Source organism: Neovison vison, chromosome X (genome assembly GCF_020171115.1).
Source record: "Neovison vison isolate M4711 chromosome X, ASM_NN_V1, whole genome shotgun sequence".
Taxonomy (NCBI): domain Eukaryota; kingdom Metazoa; phylum Chordata; class Mammalia; order Carnivora; family Mustelidae; genus Neogale; species Neogale vison.
Genome location: NC_058105.1, coordinates 14885129 through 14900993, shown reverse-complemented (window position 1 = coordinate 14900993; position 15865 = coordinate 14885129). Strand labels below are relative to the sequence as shown.

The following is a 15865-nucleotide window of genomic DNA, read 5'->3' as shown; positions in this document are numbered from 1 at the left end:
GGCGCCATGATGTTGCCTATTTCTTTCCAGTTTTTAAAATGCAGCTTCTAAAAGCTTTAAGACTGCATATATGGCTTGCATTATGTTTCTCTCCCACAGAGTTGGTCTAGCCTCTGCAGTGTTCCTTGACCTGTTCCAATTTAGGATTCAGTATGTGACTATAAGTATATAAATTCACTTCAGTTTCATGTCATTCTGATTTTCACTTGAATTTCTTTTCGAGCAGTTTAGGTGTCCAGTTCACACAAACCAGATTCCCCGTCACATTCCTCGGCAGAATTTCTTTACTAAACCGATTTTTGGCATCATAATCGGTGGCATTTTACCTTTTGGCTGTATTTTTATTCAACTCTTTTTCATTCTAAACAGTATGTGGTGAGTATTATATCTTCATAATCTCAAAAAATCTTAATTGTTGATCAGTTAATTTTCCTGTATTTCAAGGAGGTTTAATTCTGGTATGGTAAAACTTCATTTGTCCCCCCTCCCACATTTTTGTATCCAGGAAATGGCGATCTGACCCCAGGGGAGTTTCCTAGGGAATTAAGACTTAATTCACAAGTTTTTAAAGACACTTTTTGATGGAAATTTCCATGCGGGTTTCCTTTTTTACAAAAGTAATAACCTCTTTTTAAGCCTTTCCAGATGACTTAGAAAGTTGGCTCCCACCATACTTCTTTGAGCCTTTGCAGGAGGTGGGGTGGGGGTGTCCCTTGGAAGGAGGCGTCTGAACATGGGAAGACGTGGCCCCATGTGTCTCTTTTTTCCGTACTGACCTTCCATGCAAGATTTCAGAGTTCCTCCGCTAAAAATACCTTGAAGACCACTGACTCTGGGTCTTCATCTGTACTGAGCTGTATGTGAGTAATATTTTTCTGCTTTCCTGTCTGTCAACTGTTATCTCTGATGTTGGGATGCTTGTTCCTTACAGCGTCCCCCTTTCTCTTGGCTACTTTGAATCTGTCGTGATTTAAGAATCCTGATATGTTAAGTAAGAATCCGAGCTCTCTGATGCAAGTGCGAAGCTTCAGCTTCTCCAAGTCCCTTTATTTTCCTTAATTCCTGATTTTTGACTGCATTTTGGTTTCAGGAGCTGGTCAGTGGGGTGGTGCTCTGGAGGGAGTTTTGGAGATGGGACAAACACATGATCGAATCAAATGCAGTAGCCAGCTGTGTGTGTTTAGAATGCTTTTGTCCCAAAGCCACCTTCCAGACACAGCTTTCAAGTCCTCAAAAGTTAGGCTTAATCATGCACATTAATTGCTTACCTTTTAAACAGCATTGTGCCAAATTTGTTTAAAAGATAAGCAATAAAGTCTGTTACCTTGTCAGCAACTAAATATTTAACCTGCTGCAAAATCGATTATAGTAACTGCATTTTCCAGATGTTTTTGATGGGAAAATAATTTTCAAGTGAAAACTAGAAGAGTCTTCAGACAAGTTTTATTTCAGTGAAACAGAGGGTGCTTGCCGTATACAACTGTGTGTATGTTCATTATCGAAATAATTCTCCCGGGACGCCTCGGTGGCTCAGTGGATTAAAGCCTCTGCCTTTGGCTCAGGTCATGATCCCAGAGTCCTGGGATCAAGCCCCGCATTGGGCTCTCTGCTCAGCAGGGAGCCTGCTTCTTCCTCTCTCTCTGCCTACTTGTGGCTCTGTCTGTCAAATAAATAAATAAAATCTTAAAAAAAAAAAAAAAGATTCTCCCCAAGCCTTGTCCCTCGCCCTTGTGCCCGGGGAATGCATTCTGCAGGAGAGTGTGAAATGGGGTATTGATTGGTTCCTCAGTTTCTTTTCTTCAGGAGGCTCTTAAAAATTGCTCATCCCAATTTAGTCAGCTCAGCTCTGTCATAATGAAAGAAATGACTTTGTTCTTGCAAAGTCTGGCAGAAATGGAGTCCACACACAGAGCTTTAAGAGGATGCATGTCTGAAAGTATATTTAATAGAATTATGTGCTAGCAAGTCCCATTGGGAGAGGCTGCCTATCAATAGAGCTTCAAAGGCAAAGCGTATTTGATTCTGTGGTTTTCTGTTATATAACGTTGTTGCTGATATTTATGGCACTTACAACCTTCCGTTGCTAAAAAGAAAGCGTGGTTTAATGTGTGCATAAAGAAAATGACAGAGATACTGATGGGTCTCAATTATGTGAGCAGGGAATTATGGGTTAGTAGCCAGACGGGGTCACCCCTCTGGACGGGATCGGGGGGAACTCAGAAGCCACACAGGTCAGGAAGTCTTTTTTGGATACTGGATGGATAGATCAAGGTTTGGAACGAATGGCTAAGGTTCGAGAAGTGTGGCCGTCTCTCGTATTGGATTTGGATTGGGCTTTCTGTGTACTCGAAGTTAATTTTAAAGCTGTCATTTTTATTTTCAGGTCTCATCAGATGTACTTCATGTTTGGCTTCCTTTTCTTGGTCTTTATAATTCTCCTGATTACCTGTTCAGAAGCTACAGTTTTGCTGTGTTATTTCCATTTGTGTGCTGAGGTAAAGACCTAAGAAATGAATGTATTTTCTGCTTCCCAAACTCGTGTTAATGGAATGAGGAGCTTGTGTTGAGAAAGGAATGGAGACAATTGGTAACCGCATGGTTTCAAGAATGTGGCATCAGTTTGATATTGTTTTCCTGATGACACATTTTGATTTTGATGTAGCCATCAAGTTAATGCAACTTTGATGGAAAATTTAAACAGAATGCAATTTCTCTCTGGCTAGTTACTGTAATTGCTATGTAATATTCAGCTAACATAGAAAAATATAGGGAACTGATTTGATATTTAGACCTATAAAAGATCTGCTTCAATAGTGTTTTTTTAATAACAATTAAAATTTTCGCCACTTAGGCCAGCATAGTGTTTTATGGGTTTGAGGTTGCTGCTAAAGGCCCTTTCTCTTATTTTCATTTCATTGCCTTTTAGTTACCATGGACATAAATAGTTCTGTTAACCCCACTCCACCCCCATTTTTTTTTCTGATGTTATTCTGGATAATTAAGGTGGTAGTGAACATTATTTTCATAAATGCCCTACATCCTTCTTGTTTTGGTAGTTACATGTGACTCTCTAAAGGTGACAATAGAGAGTTTAGGGAATGACAATTGTGTACATGATGGCTGAGAGCATTTTCATAGATATATCATGTGTCTACTTCTATTTCTTAGATGGGGTGCCAGGTGGCTCAGTCAGTTAAGCATCCAGCTCTTGATCTCAGCTCCAGGGTCGTGAGTTCAAACCCCGCATTGGGCTCCACGCTGAGTTTGGAGCCTACTTAAGACAAAAAAGCGTTTTGGAGGCTCCCAAGACCACCCACATATTGGACAGTTCAGTGAAAGGACTCATGGGGCTCAGCATATAGATGTACACATGGCTACGGCCCATTGTAGCCGTAGGATACACAACAGGATCGGCAAGGGGAAAAGACACAGGTAGAGCCTGGAGAAATCCACATTCAGTCTTCCCATGCTTTCTCTTTTCCACAAGAGAATACATCAATTGTGCTTCTTTCTCGGGCAGTAAAAAATATAGTAATAGATATGCAGTGTTTGTGCTCAGGGAAGCCCATTGGAGACTCCGCATCCAAGGTCTTCATTAGGAGCTAATCACACAGGCAACCTCTGCCTAGCAACTACAAAAATTCCAGACTCCCAAAAGGAAAGCAAGTGCTCATCACCAATCACATTGTTTGTACAGTCTAGGTATAGCAAACCAGTCTTATCAATCAGGGAATGATTAAATGCCAAATTCCCAGATGTAAGCTAAGCGCCAAATTTGCAAGTGGGCCCTTCTAAAGATAGTAACTTCAGACCTGCTATGTTAACTCTTTTCTGCACTGTAGATCCCCTTAGCCCTTGACCATAGTGACTTTCCAGTAAAATTCTTTCCTTTTTTTTTAAAGATTTTATTTATTTATTTGACAGAGAGAGATCACAAGTAGGCAGAGAAGCAGGCAGAGAGAGAGAGGAGGAAGCAGGCTCCCTCCTGAGCAGAGAGCCTGATGCGGGACTCGATCCCAGGATCCTGAGATCATGACCCGAGCCGAAGGCAGCGGCTTAACCCACTGAGCCACCCAGGCACCCCTCCTTTTTTTTTTTTTTTTAAAGTAGACTCCACACCCAATGTGGGGCTTGAACTCAACCTTGAGATAAGAGTCTGCAGGCTCTACCCACCCCTTAGAGTAAAATTAGCATCAGCAGGAGCCCGCAGAATACGCAGAACCTGCGTATTGACCTCCGTCATGCCTCCATGGATCCCAGCTTCAGTAGGGTAAAACAAATCGAATTCGCTGTAAAGCTCAATCTGAAGTTCTACTAACAGTGCTCGCTTCGGCAGCACATATACTAAAATTGAAGTTCTACTAACAGTTTCCTACCTAGCCCGAGGCAGCTCTGGCCAGTAAATTGAAGCTGACCGGAAAAGCCTTCCAAGGCTGAGGCAGCGTCCTGATAGAAAAGACGTGTGCATTACGAGCGCAGACCCTGAAGGCACACGTGGTCTTCCTGGAAACAAGGAGTTTATACAAGTTAAGGCACCCCAAGCAGAGCTACATTAGTCAGATAGTGTATACCACATTGAATTTCTTGTTTTTAAAAAAAGAATTTAAAAAATTAATTTATTTGAGACAGAGAGCACAAGCAGGGGGAGCAGCAGGCAGAGGGAGAGGGGAAAAGCAGGCTCCCTGCTGAGCAGAGAGCCAGTTCTCCATCCCAGGACCCCAGGATCATGACCTCAGCTGAAGGCAGTCTCTTAACTAACTGAGCCACCCAGCACCCTTCACGTTGAACTTCTTATGAAAGTTTCCCTTTTATTTCTCTTACTCCGTAATCTAGTGGAGCCTATTTTATGACAATAATTGCTAACTCATTTATAGTTAGATTTCACCTAAAAAGTTATTTTTTTCTATTTCTTTTTGCAGGATTATCGTTGGTGGTGGAGAGCCTTTTTTACCAGCAGTTTCACAGCTGTTTACCTTTTCATTTATGCAGTTCATTACTTCTTCTCCAAACTTCAGATCACGGGCTTTGCAAGCAGCATTTTATACTTTGGGTACACAATGGTCATCGTCCTGATCTTCTTCCTTTTTACAGGTAACCACAGAACTACTTCATGCATTTCAGACTCTCTGAAGAGACCTGGAGGTAGCCATAATGTAATAAGCATCAATTAACAATTAATGGAAGGAATAGGGAACAAAGTCATCATGTTCGTTTTTATGCTTTGGGGATAAAAGATTGCAAAGCCTGGGGAACTGGAGGGACCTTATGTACTTAGCTTCAAGGTTGTCCCTGGTGAATGTTTTTAAGCAGTAGGGATGTGTTCCAAAGTACAGAAAGGGTTATGTGTAATCACCTTTGAATGGCCTCCGAGCATAAACATTAACTGGCTTGAATAACTTTTAAATTAGCAAAAATAGATTAAATGAATGTGTAGTCATTTGAGCAATTAGATACGAGGGACAAGATGTATACTTCTCAGGATTACTCATTTGGGGTTGTTATTTGAGTCCAAGACGTGATGGCAACTCTTGTTTAGATTAATGCTTGATGTAGGTGGCAACATGGAATGGTTTATAAAATTATCCATTTAGAGAAATAATGAAGCTGAGAGCTTGGAGACCCTTTCAGGACGAGCGAGGCAGTGTTCCATTCCATCTGCCTCACTTTTTTTTTTTTTAAGATTTTACTTTTAAAGTCATCTTCATACCTGACATGGAGCTTGAACTCACAACCCTGAGATCAAGAAGAATCACAAGCTCCTCCAACTGAGCCAGTCAGGCGCCCTTCTACCTGCCTCACTTTTAAGTTCTGGTTCTTCTCTCAAGTTGTATGACTTATGTAGGTCACTTGGAGAAATTCCAAGTATTGTCTCTGTCAGGTTCAATAGATACATAAACTGTGGAAATGTGTCAGAAATCAAAGCCTTAAGACAAGTCTGTTATCTGAGAAACCAAGGCATGTTGGTGGTGGCTCCCTGTTTAATACTGTATTACCTGTGACCTACCAGCCTCATATCCTCAGGTCAAAGAAGACTGTGCAGGATTCCTCTCATATCTCAGCCACCAGATGTTCTAGATAAAACTGAGGGCCTGACGATATCTCACCATCCTGGTCTAACCAGGATCCTCATGTGTTTTGCGGTTTTTCTAACTTCTCATTTGAAATACGCATACAGAGAAGTGCACGCAACATGCACGCACAGCTCAGTGAGTTATCGCCAAGTAAACGCACTTTTGTAACTGGCACTGGTGTCAGTGAATGGTACACAATCAGTGCCCCGGGAGCCACTTCTCTCTACTCGCCTTCCCCAAAGGCAGCCGCTCCCCTAACTCCTAGCATCATGGATTAATTTGGCCGGTCTGTGAATTGTGCATAAGTGGAATCCTACAGGATGTACTCTTTTATGTCTGCTCTCTTTTCCCCAGTGTTGTTGGTGAAGTTGCCCCATGATGCTGTGTGTAGACGTTGTCTCTACCCCTTGTGTCTTTTGTTTTGGATTTCTCCCTCAGTGACTGACTGGCTTTTATATTTGGGTGCTGTGCAGTTGGATTTGTCTCACACAGTAATTTCAGGCTTCTGTTTTCTTCAATACCTAGCACTTTGACTCAGGTTGCTTTTTTTTCTGGGAGTCTTGTATGACAACAGCTTCCTTCAGAAGGTAGATGGAATGCTCAAGGGTCACACTGCTGACAGAAATCTTCTCCCATTGCTTGGCTCCATCACTGCTGACAGAAATCTTCTCCCATTGGTTGACTCCATCACTGCTGACAGAAATCTTCTACCATTGGTTGGCTCCATCACTTGTCGTCTCTTTGGTCACACTCCACTGAATACTGATTCTTTTTTTTAATACTAAGATTTTTTTAAAAGATTTTATTTATTTATTTGAGAGGGGGTGAGAGGACACAAGCAGCAGGGGTGCATCAGAGGGAGAGGGAGAAGCAGGCCCCCCTGAGCAAGGATCCCAATGTGGGGCTTAATCCTAGGACCACATGATCATGACCTGAGCCAAAGGCAGACACTCAACCGACTGAACTGCCCAGGTGTGCCTGAATACTGTCTCTTGAAGGTTCCCAATGATCCCTTGCCAGATCTAATGGCCTTTCCCTAGCTTTCATCCTCCTTAGTTTCTGCAGCTAACTAATCAGCACCTATTCTGTGAAACTCTCTCAGTGTGATTTGTATCATTCTCCTTGTACTGCTCTGGACCTTCTTTTGCCTTCCTCTTCCTGTCACCTACCTCTAGCCTCTATGCAGGGTCCAGTCTTCAGCTTTCTAGTCCCTTCTTTGTACCCTCTCCCTTTCAGTTCATTCAGTCCCATGGCTTCGTCTAGGTCCCCAGTGCTGACAGCTCCTAAGTCTGTATCTCAAGCTGTAACTTCTAGGCAGTTAGATTCTGAGCATTTGCATGTCACACTGGCACTACCAACTCAACATGCCAACTCCCGTGAGTGTAGTGCTTCCTTTCCCCAAGACTGACTCATTTTAATTTCTTTCCATCTTTGATGGATTTATTTATTTTAGAGAGACTGAGCATGGTGGGGAGGGGCGGGGGTGGGTGGAATGGAGAACTGAACTCCCTGCTGTGTGCAGAGCCCAGTGGTATGGGTTGGGGGGACTCGAACCCACAACCCTGAGATCATGACCTGAGCCAAAATCAAGAGTTGGACACTCCGCTGACTGAGCTACCCAGGCATCCCATGATGTGTGTTTTTGGCATCTATTCTCTAGAACTCTTCTTTAAGAAGCCTTGTCTGCTTATAGACCCTTAAATGGCATCTCTTTACATTTCATCATTATATATATTTTTTCTGTTGAGTTCCTTTTATTTTGTCATCATCATTATATTTTGAGGTTCGCCGCAGGAAGTAAGGCTTATTGCTTATGTTCATGTTGTTTCACTTTTGAGGAAGACATCCTTAATTAAATCATTAGTCTTGAGAATATGGATGTACACAAAAGTACAGGTAATAATTGCTGATTACTCTTTCTTGCTGTAGACAAATGCTTCCGAGAGGGTTTTTTTTAAATGGCAACTGGAAAATTAGCAATATCCACTCATGTTTAAAATGCCAAGGAGTTTCACACTCATTTAGAATAATTATGTATTCATCCAAAGTTCTTCCTTGTGGTCACCACATTGTCTTTGCTATTCGGATTCTTCTGTGTCGTTGCAGCAGAGAGATAAGACTTCACAGCTGTCATCTTTCAATATTGAGTATTGTGACTGTAGAGAAGATTATTCACATACTAATTATATTTCCATGTTGCTACAAATCTTTTATTTTTATTTACTTAAAAAAATTTATTTAGGGAATCTCTGCACCCAACATGGAGCTTGAACTTGCAACCCCAAGATCAAGAGTCCCGTGCCCTTCTGACTGAACCAGGCCGGTGCCCCAACTATGGAATATGAATGTGAATATGAATATGAATCCATATTCAAATATGAATCCTTTATATTTATCGTTTGTGAGGCTGCTTAGGCTAGTGAGCAGATTACCTGTTTCTTGTCCATTGAACTTGTTTTTTTCTGTTTTGACTTATTTCCTTAAGGTAGTCTGTGAAATGGGATAGCAGGGTCAAAAAGCATGAATATGTTTATGGTTCTTTACACTTTTCTGTCATTAACATAGTGTATTGTTTCCTCCACAACCTTGGCTGGCATTGAGTATACTTTTTGAAAAAACAAAACAAAACAAAACTCAAGCAGTGGTTTTCCTTTTTGTTAACATAGTATGTCTAAAATGGCATCCCATTGTTTTCTTCCACTCATTATTTTTTAAGATTTTATTTATTCATTTGACAGAGAGAGAGAGAGAGATCACAAGTAGGCAGAGAAGCAGGCAGAGAGAGGGAGAAGCAGGCTCCCTGCTGAGCAGAGAGCCCGATGCGGGTCTCTATCCTAGGACCCCGAGATCATGACCTGAGCCGAAGGCAGAGGCTTAACCCTCTGAGCCACCCAGGCGCCCCTCTTCCACTCATTTTTTGAGGAAAAGGAAGTGATGTGCATTGTGGCTGGTGTTCCTCTACCCAGTTTTCAGTTGGTGGCACACTTACAGATGTATAAACAACATGTCGAAGTAGGATTCAGGTGACAGTGAGAGGGAAGATAAGCCACAATATATCAACAATATCACCCAAGGGTACCAGGATGGAAACCTTGTATTGTGTGGACTAAGATAATAAATTTCAGTTATGTGTCGGTGACTTGCCCCAAATCCTGTTTTTTTTAAAGATTTTATTTATTTATTTGACAGAGAGAGATCACAAGTGGGCAGAGAGGCAGGCAGAGAGAAGGGGAAGCAGGCTCCCTGCTGAGCAGAGAGCCCTATGCGGGGCTCCATCCCAGGACGCTGAGATCATGACCTGAGCCGAAGGCAGAGGCTTTGACCCACTGAGCTACCCATGCGGCCCAGCCTAACTGCTTTTTAAAGACTAGTTTATCACCTGGTTAAGCTAGTTAAAAAGGAAGCTAAGTCTTTGCCTTACAGATGTGTAGACTTTGCTCTCTTCTAATTCGATTGTTTGCCTCTGATTTCTAATGGATGCTCACTTACGGATACTTAGTTTTGATTGGAGGATAGTTAGTGATTTTTTATTTGCATCAAGTTTTGTTTTAGATATCAAATGGGTTAAAGTTTTTTTTTTAAAAAGATTTTTATTTATTTGACACACACACAGAGAAATCACAGGTAGGCAGAGAGGCAGGCAGAGAGAGGGGGAAGCAGGCTCCCCACTGAGCAGAGAGCCCGATGCAGGGCTTGATCCCAGGACCCCGAGATCATGACCTGAGCCCAAGGCAGAGGCTTAACCCACTGAGCCACCCAGGCGCCCGAGTTAAAGTCTTTAAAAATTTTTTATTTTTAAGTAATCTCTACTTGAACTTACAACCCCAAGATCAAGAGTCACATACTGACTGAAACTGCCGGGTTCCCTAAGTGAGTTAAAGTCTTAAGAAAATGAATCGAAATAGTGTAGTTTTATTTTGAAAGGAAGGACATAAACTCACAATAACCAATTAAAATCTAACACTTAAGATTCCTTCTCTAAAAGTCTAAAGTACTATCTTCTATTATAATACTGACATTTCTAACCTAATATAAACCTTGGCATTGCTGTTGGGTAATGAATGACATCTTTTCCATGATGATGCAAGCCATGAAAAATGTCTGTATGTAGCCAAGGTCCATTATTCAGCCACAATCTATTATTCTAGAGCAGTGTTTCTCAACCCAGGGGTGAATTTGCTCCCTAGGGAACATTTAACAGTACGTGGAACCATTCTTAATTGTCATGACTGGAAGAATGCTAGAGACGTCTAGTGGGTAGAGGCTAGGAGTTCTGCTGACCATCCTACTACACGCAGAACAGCCTTCTACAACAAAGAATTATCTGGCCCCAAACGTCAGTGGTGCCACTGTTAAGAAACCCTGGTCTAGACTGAGCTATTTTCGAACCTCACTTTTACTTCGGAGTTAGTGCTATTTTCAAAATACAGTTTTGATTGTCTCTAGAATCAAGATATTGTTTAGAATCGGAGACTCTAAATCACCAGTCACTGTGCAAGGACTGAAGCCAGTTTGGTACCAGGAGTTTTTAAGACCCAGAAGAAGTATTAGGCAAGGGCAGAGTGCTTTTCTGGTGGCTCTCTCGCTCAGGGTCTGTGCTTTGAATATATTTTTATTCATTAAAAGAACCTAATGAAGCTCACTATGTTTTGAGAATGTCTACTATGTAATATTTTATCACTAAATTAAAGTGAAGAATCCATGTTCTCACACAGTGTAGGATGGGATACGCTGAAGGAAAAGTCCAGTTACCTCAACATACAAGTATTAGCCATAGTGGACCTTTTGTGTTTTACTATACTGACTTGTCCCTGCCTTATTAAAAATTTCAGTTCTGGGGCACCTGGGTGGCTTGATCAGTTAAGCATCTGCCTCGGCTCAGGTCATGATCCCACGGTGCTGGGATCAAGCCCTGGCTCCCTGCTGAGCTTCTCTCTCCCCCTCTGCCCGCTGCTCCCCCTGCTTGTGCATGTGCTCTCTCTGTCAAATAAATAAATTTTAAAAAAATCTAAAAAAAATTTCAGTTCTAAAGGCCAAAAGATCAAAAAGGGATAAAATGTATTAATGCTAACTTAACCAACCAACAAATAGTTATTAAGCTTCCATGGGCTTGGCAATGTGTTAATGGGGAGTACGGAATCCTAGATCTAATACCACTTGTTTTCTGTTGAGTTGACTATGTGCCAACTATTTGCATGTATTTATCTCACTTGATTTTCACCTAATTGTGTAGCTATCATGAGCTGTTAGGTCATATTACTCCCATTGTACGGATGAGGAAACTGAGGCCAGAGAGATTAAGTGACTTGCTTGAAGTCACTCTGTTAGTAAGCGTTGGCTTTCTGACTCAGTCCAACCCAGGCTGGTCTGACTCCAAAGCTCATTCTCTTAACTACAACTCTCCATGTCCTCCTCAACAGAGAGGCGCTCTCCTTGAGCTGAGGCCAAGCCAACAGGCAGAGAAGGCCTGTGGAATCTTCTTTGTGGTCCTCTGTTTGTGGTCCTCTGATCAGGGGGACTTCTCTAATTGGGGGAGCTAAGATTGGTGCATCTAAGATGACACAGTATCGCCCTGGAGAATATGATGATGGAAACAGAATTATCTCAAGTCTTTCTCATACCCTTTTGACCCTTCTTTCAAAAAATAGAGGCACAGTCTTCCAGTTTTTCCTGGGGAATAACTTCATACTTCAAGCCCAGCTCATTTTGGTCTCGATTTACATTTATGGATCCACACACCAGGCGCTGTAGGAATGAGCGGGACGGTGTCCTCTCTGTTCTTGAGGATACAGAAAACCTGGGGCTCCTGCTGTTTTTCCCAGTGCAGGTAGTTACACACCTACTCTAACTCTGGGCCCTCTGGGAGCCCGTATTCTTCTAGTCCTGAGTATTGTGCTGAAATATTGAGAAAGGTAGTGTTCCTTTCCCCAGGGGTAAGCAGAGTCTGCGTTCTCTGGCGTTCTTGTGTGGTGTAGCTTACATTCTCTGGTGTCTCATACCTGAGTTAATTTCTACTGCCTACACCCCAAGCTTTTCCTGTCCAACCTCATTCTCTGAGGTCTTTCTGCACAAAGCAGTTCGTGTTCTCACCTCTGCCCGTATTGATCTCCCTATCTTAGAGCAATCGGGCAGACTTGGCTTTGAGTCCCGGCTGTACTGCTCATTGGCTGCGTTTTGTAAGGCAAGTCCACAGACTCTCTGAGCCTGTGTTTCCTTATAGAATGGGGGAAAATCCTAGTACTTACCTCAGAGACTTCGACTCAATCTGATCCCATGTGTAAGCGCTTAAGTCAGAGCCAGGCATATAAGAAGTTAGTAAACAATGGGTATCAACCTCATGGTTGTTACCATTGTTGTTGTCATTGACATGAAATAGAAATTTGGTCATTGTCTTCTCTGGCTTATGTATCTTCACTGGCTCCCAGCTGCCTGCCTAATCAAATCCCAGCTTCTTAACTTAGGATTCACTCTCTGGCTCTTACCTACTTTTGCGGTCTTTTCTACTATATGCTTTCTTTGCTCTTCCCTTAATACTATCTTTTCCCTTGAATATTTTCTTTTTTTTAAAGATTTTATTTATTTATTTGACAGACAGAGATCACAAGTAGGCAGAGATGCAGGCAGAGAGAGAGGGGGAAGCAGGTTCCCCGCTGAGCAGAGAGACTGATGCAGGCCTGGATCCCAGGACCCTGGGATCATGAGCTGAGGTGAAGGCAGAGGCTCAACCCACTGAGCCACCCAGGCGCCCCTTGATTTCTCAATGTTTATCATGTATCTGTTCCCTTTAGGCTTTGTACGTCTGTATTTTGTGATTATTTGAATTTTGTCAATCTTACTTTTTAAAAGATTTTATTTATTTATTTGACAGAGATCACAAGTAGGTGGAGAGGCAGGCAGAGAGAGAGGGGGAGCCCGACGCAGGGCTCTATCCCAGGACCCTGGGACCACAACCTGAGCCGAAGGCAGAGGCTTTAACCCACTGAGCCACCTAGGAGCCCCTCCTTTGAATATTTTCAAGAGTATTCTCAGTTTATTTATTTATTGTTAAGTCATCTCTATACCCAATGTGGGCCTTGAACCCATAACCCTGAGATCAAGAGTCATGTGCTCTTCGGACAGAGCCAGCCAGACACATCCCAGTGTCCCCTTTGGTCTTTGATCAAACACCCTTAACGTCGCAGTCTTTCTGCTGGGGTTCTCACTGTTCCTTACAACTGTTGAGGTTTAATTGTTCCAAGCCTTTATGGGTACTTCGCGCTCTGTCTGCGATACCTGTCTCTCATCCTCAGATGCCTCTGAGTCCAACTTGGAGGACTTTCTCTGTGTTGTCCTCTCTGAATTCTCACCATTCATTCAAGCATGTATCGAATACCTACTGTGTCAGGCACCAGCCCTGGAGGCCAGGGCTTTAGCAGTGAACAAAACTTCGTATAAAGGGAGAGAGATTTCCATCCTCGGGAGCTTACGTTGCTACGCCGTTCATCCAAACAGTTCTGTATAATGTCTGTTAGGTGCCTACAGTGTGCCCAGCCCCGGGCTAAGCACTGGGGGTACAGCTCTGAGTAAACCTCACAGCTATAGTCTGGAGAAGGAAGGCCTCTAAACAGATAGTTACCAACAGAGTAGATTTATGTCACTCTTCTGAGAAGGAGCTTTGAAGGGTGTGGGGGGGCACGATGGTATATTGGATGGGAAGTTACTCTGAGCTTGGAAACTGGCCAAGAAAAAGGAAGCAAACCCTACCTACAGCTTTCTGTGATTAACATGTTTTCCTCGATGATTGAATTGTCTTCAGGGGCCCCATTAGATTGTAGGATCTGGAGAAGAAAGCTCCTATTAGAGTTTTCTTTGAGTCATTGAACTTTAATATCATCTGAGAATTGTTTTTATAACATAAACCTCAATGAAATCCTATGTCAAACAAACATTTGCCCAGAACTGTATCACCCTACATATGAAGGTCTCTTCTTTGGTTCATGCTCTGCTCTGTCTAGTCCATGGGTTTAAGTGTACACAGGGTTCACGCTGGTGAGTTATGATCTGACTTACCCAACACTGTATTATATAAAGACTGCTCCATGCTCCTGTATAGTCTTTAAATTTGTCATTTTTGATGACTATCTTCTTTTATTGAGGACTTAGTCCATCATTTAGCTAAGTCACCCATCGGGGGGGGCATTTGGTTTGTTTGTAATTTTTCAATATTATAAATCAGAGTATTATGAACATCATTTTTGCATGTAATTTTTTTCTTCTATGGGGTCATTTATTTTTTTTAAGATTTTATTTATTTATTTGAGAGAAAGAGAGAGCACAAGCTGGGGGAGAGGGTACAGAGGGAGAGGGAGAAGAAGGCTTCCCACTGAGCAGGAAGCCCAATGCAGGATTTGATCCCAGGACTTGAGACCATGACCTGAGCCAAAGGTAGATGCTTAACCCACTGAGCCACCCATGCACCCCATGGAGTCATTTCTTTTCTCTCTTCCTTTTTTTGAGATTGGTTTTATTTATTTATTTATTTTTAAATTTTTATTTTTTTTTTAAATTTATTTTCAGTGTTCCAGAATTGATTGTTTATGCACCACACCCAGTGCTCCATGCAATCCGTGCCCTTCTTGATACCCACCACCAGGCTCCCCCAACCTCCCACCCCCCTCCCCTTCAAAACCCTCAGATTGTTTCTCAGAGTCCACAGTCTCTCATGGTCCGTCTCCCCATCCGATTTCCCCCAACTCCCTTCTCCTCTTCATTTCCATGGGGTCATTTCTTTAAGATAAATCCCCAGAAGTGGGATATTTCTGAAGTATAATAAGACAACACTTTGATTTATAAAACTTATTTATGTACTGAGTATGCAGGAAAGTAAATAGATTATTGCCATTTTTGTTACATCAAGTGATAACTGTTATTTACATTTTCTAAATTGACGCAAGTTATACAAAGCTTATTATACTAGAAACTAGCCTTGGACCTCTTTGTATCATTTTTGAAATAGAGAACGTAAGCCACTCTTTTTTTTTGGCTTTGACTCGAGACCTGCAGCGCTCAGTCAGATGGATTCTCACACCTTGTTGCAGGTGGCTGCCTCCGGCCCTGCTGCTCATAATCTTGGCTCAGCAAGAGAGCCTGGTGATTTTTTATTTGATAATGTATGAGTCTTGAGATTTAGAGAATCAGTAGTTCACCTCCAAACTGACATGCTTTGCATTTTTGAGAAAACTGCTTTGATTTGCTAGAGTGTCTGGTAAACAAGGATCTTTTTCATTTTGTTTCAGGGACAATTGGATTTTTTTCTTGTTTCTGGTTTATTACTAAAATCTACAGTGTGGTGAAAGTGGATTAAAGAATGTCCCTCAACGTCCTTCAGGTTCATCAGCGTCGCTTTTGAATATATCCATCTGTACCCGTATGAACATCTATAGAGATGTACGTTTATGCTTCCTACTACACATTTTAAATATATATCACTTAAAAATCTCATTGTCTGGCCTCATTTTATATAACACAAAATACTGATTATGTGGAAAAAACAGGTTGGTTTGGAAATAGGTTTATTCTAAGTCAGACTGTCCTGAAAAGATACTATAAAAAGGTTTAATTGAAAGCAATCAGAGAAAAGGGAGGCACATTTCTTTACAAAATGAAAGCTGAGCACACAGGCTTTTCAGATGAAATTTTTTTTCCTTTTCTTCTTCATTTTGTTTATAGGATCAGAACTATTGTCAAATAAATCTTAGGTAAAATGTGAATTTTTCTAACTTAAGTGGATTGTACAGACTACTCGACCCTTGTAT

At 41.9% G+C, this 15865-nt stretch overlaps 1 protein-coding gene across 1 annotated transcript in view; it reads left to right on the top strand.

Moving 5' to 3' along the window:
- The window catches only part of LOC122896487 (transmembrane 9 superfamily member 2-like), an 82396-nt gene extending 66920 nt beyond the window's left edge, over positions 1 to 15476 (top strand). The window contains exons 15-18 of the mRNA XM_044234681.1: positions 224 to 375; positions 2384 to 2495; positions 4920 to 5091; positions 15347 to 15476. Of these exons, the coding sequence (XP_044090616.1) occupies positions 224 to 375; positions 2384 to 2495; positions 4920 to 5091; positions 15347 to 15414 (504 nt within the window). The 3' untranslated portion in view covers positions 15415 to 15476. The remainder of the gene's footprint in view (positions 1 to 223; positions 376 to 2383; positions 2496 to 4919; positions 5092 to 15346) is intronic.
- Positions 15477 to 15865: the final 389 nt, after the last annotated feature.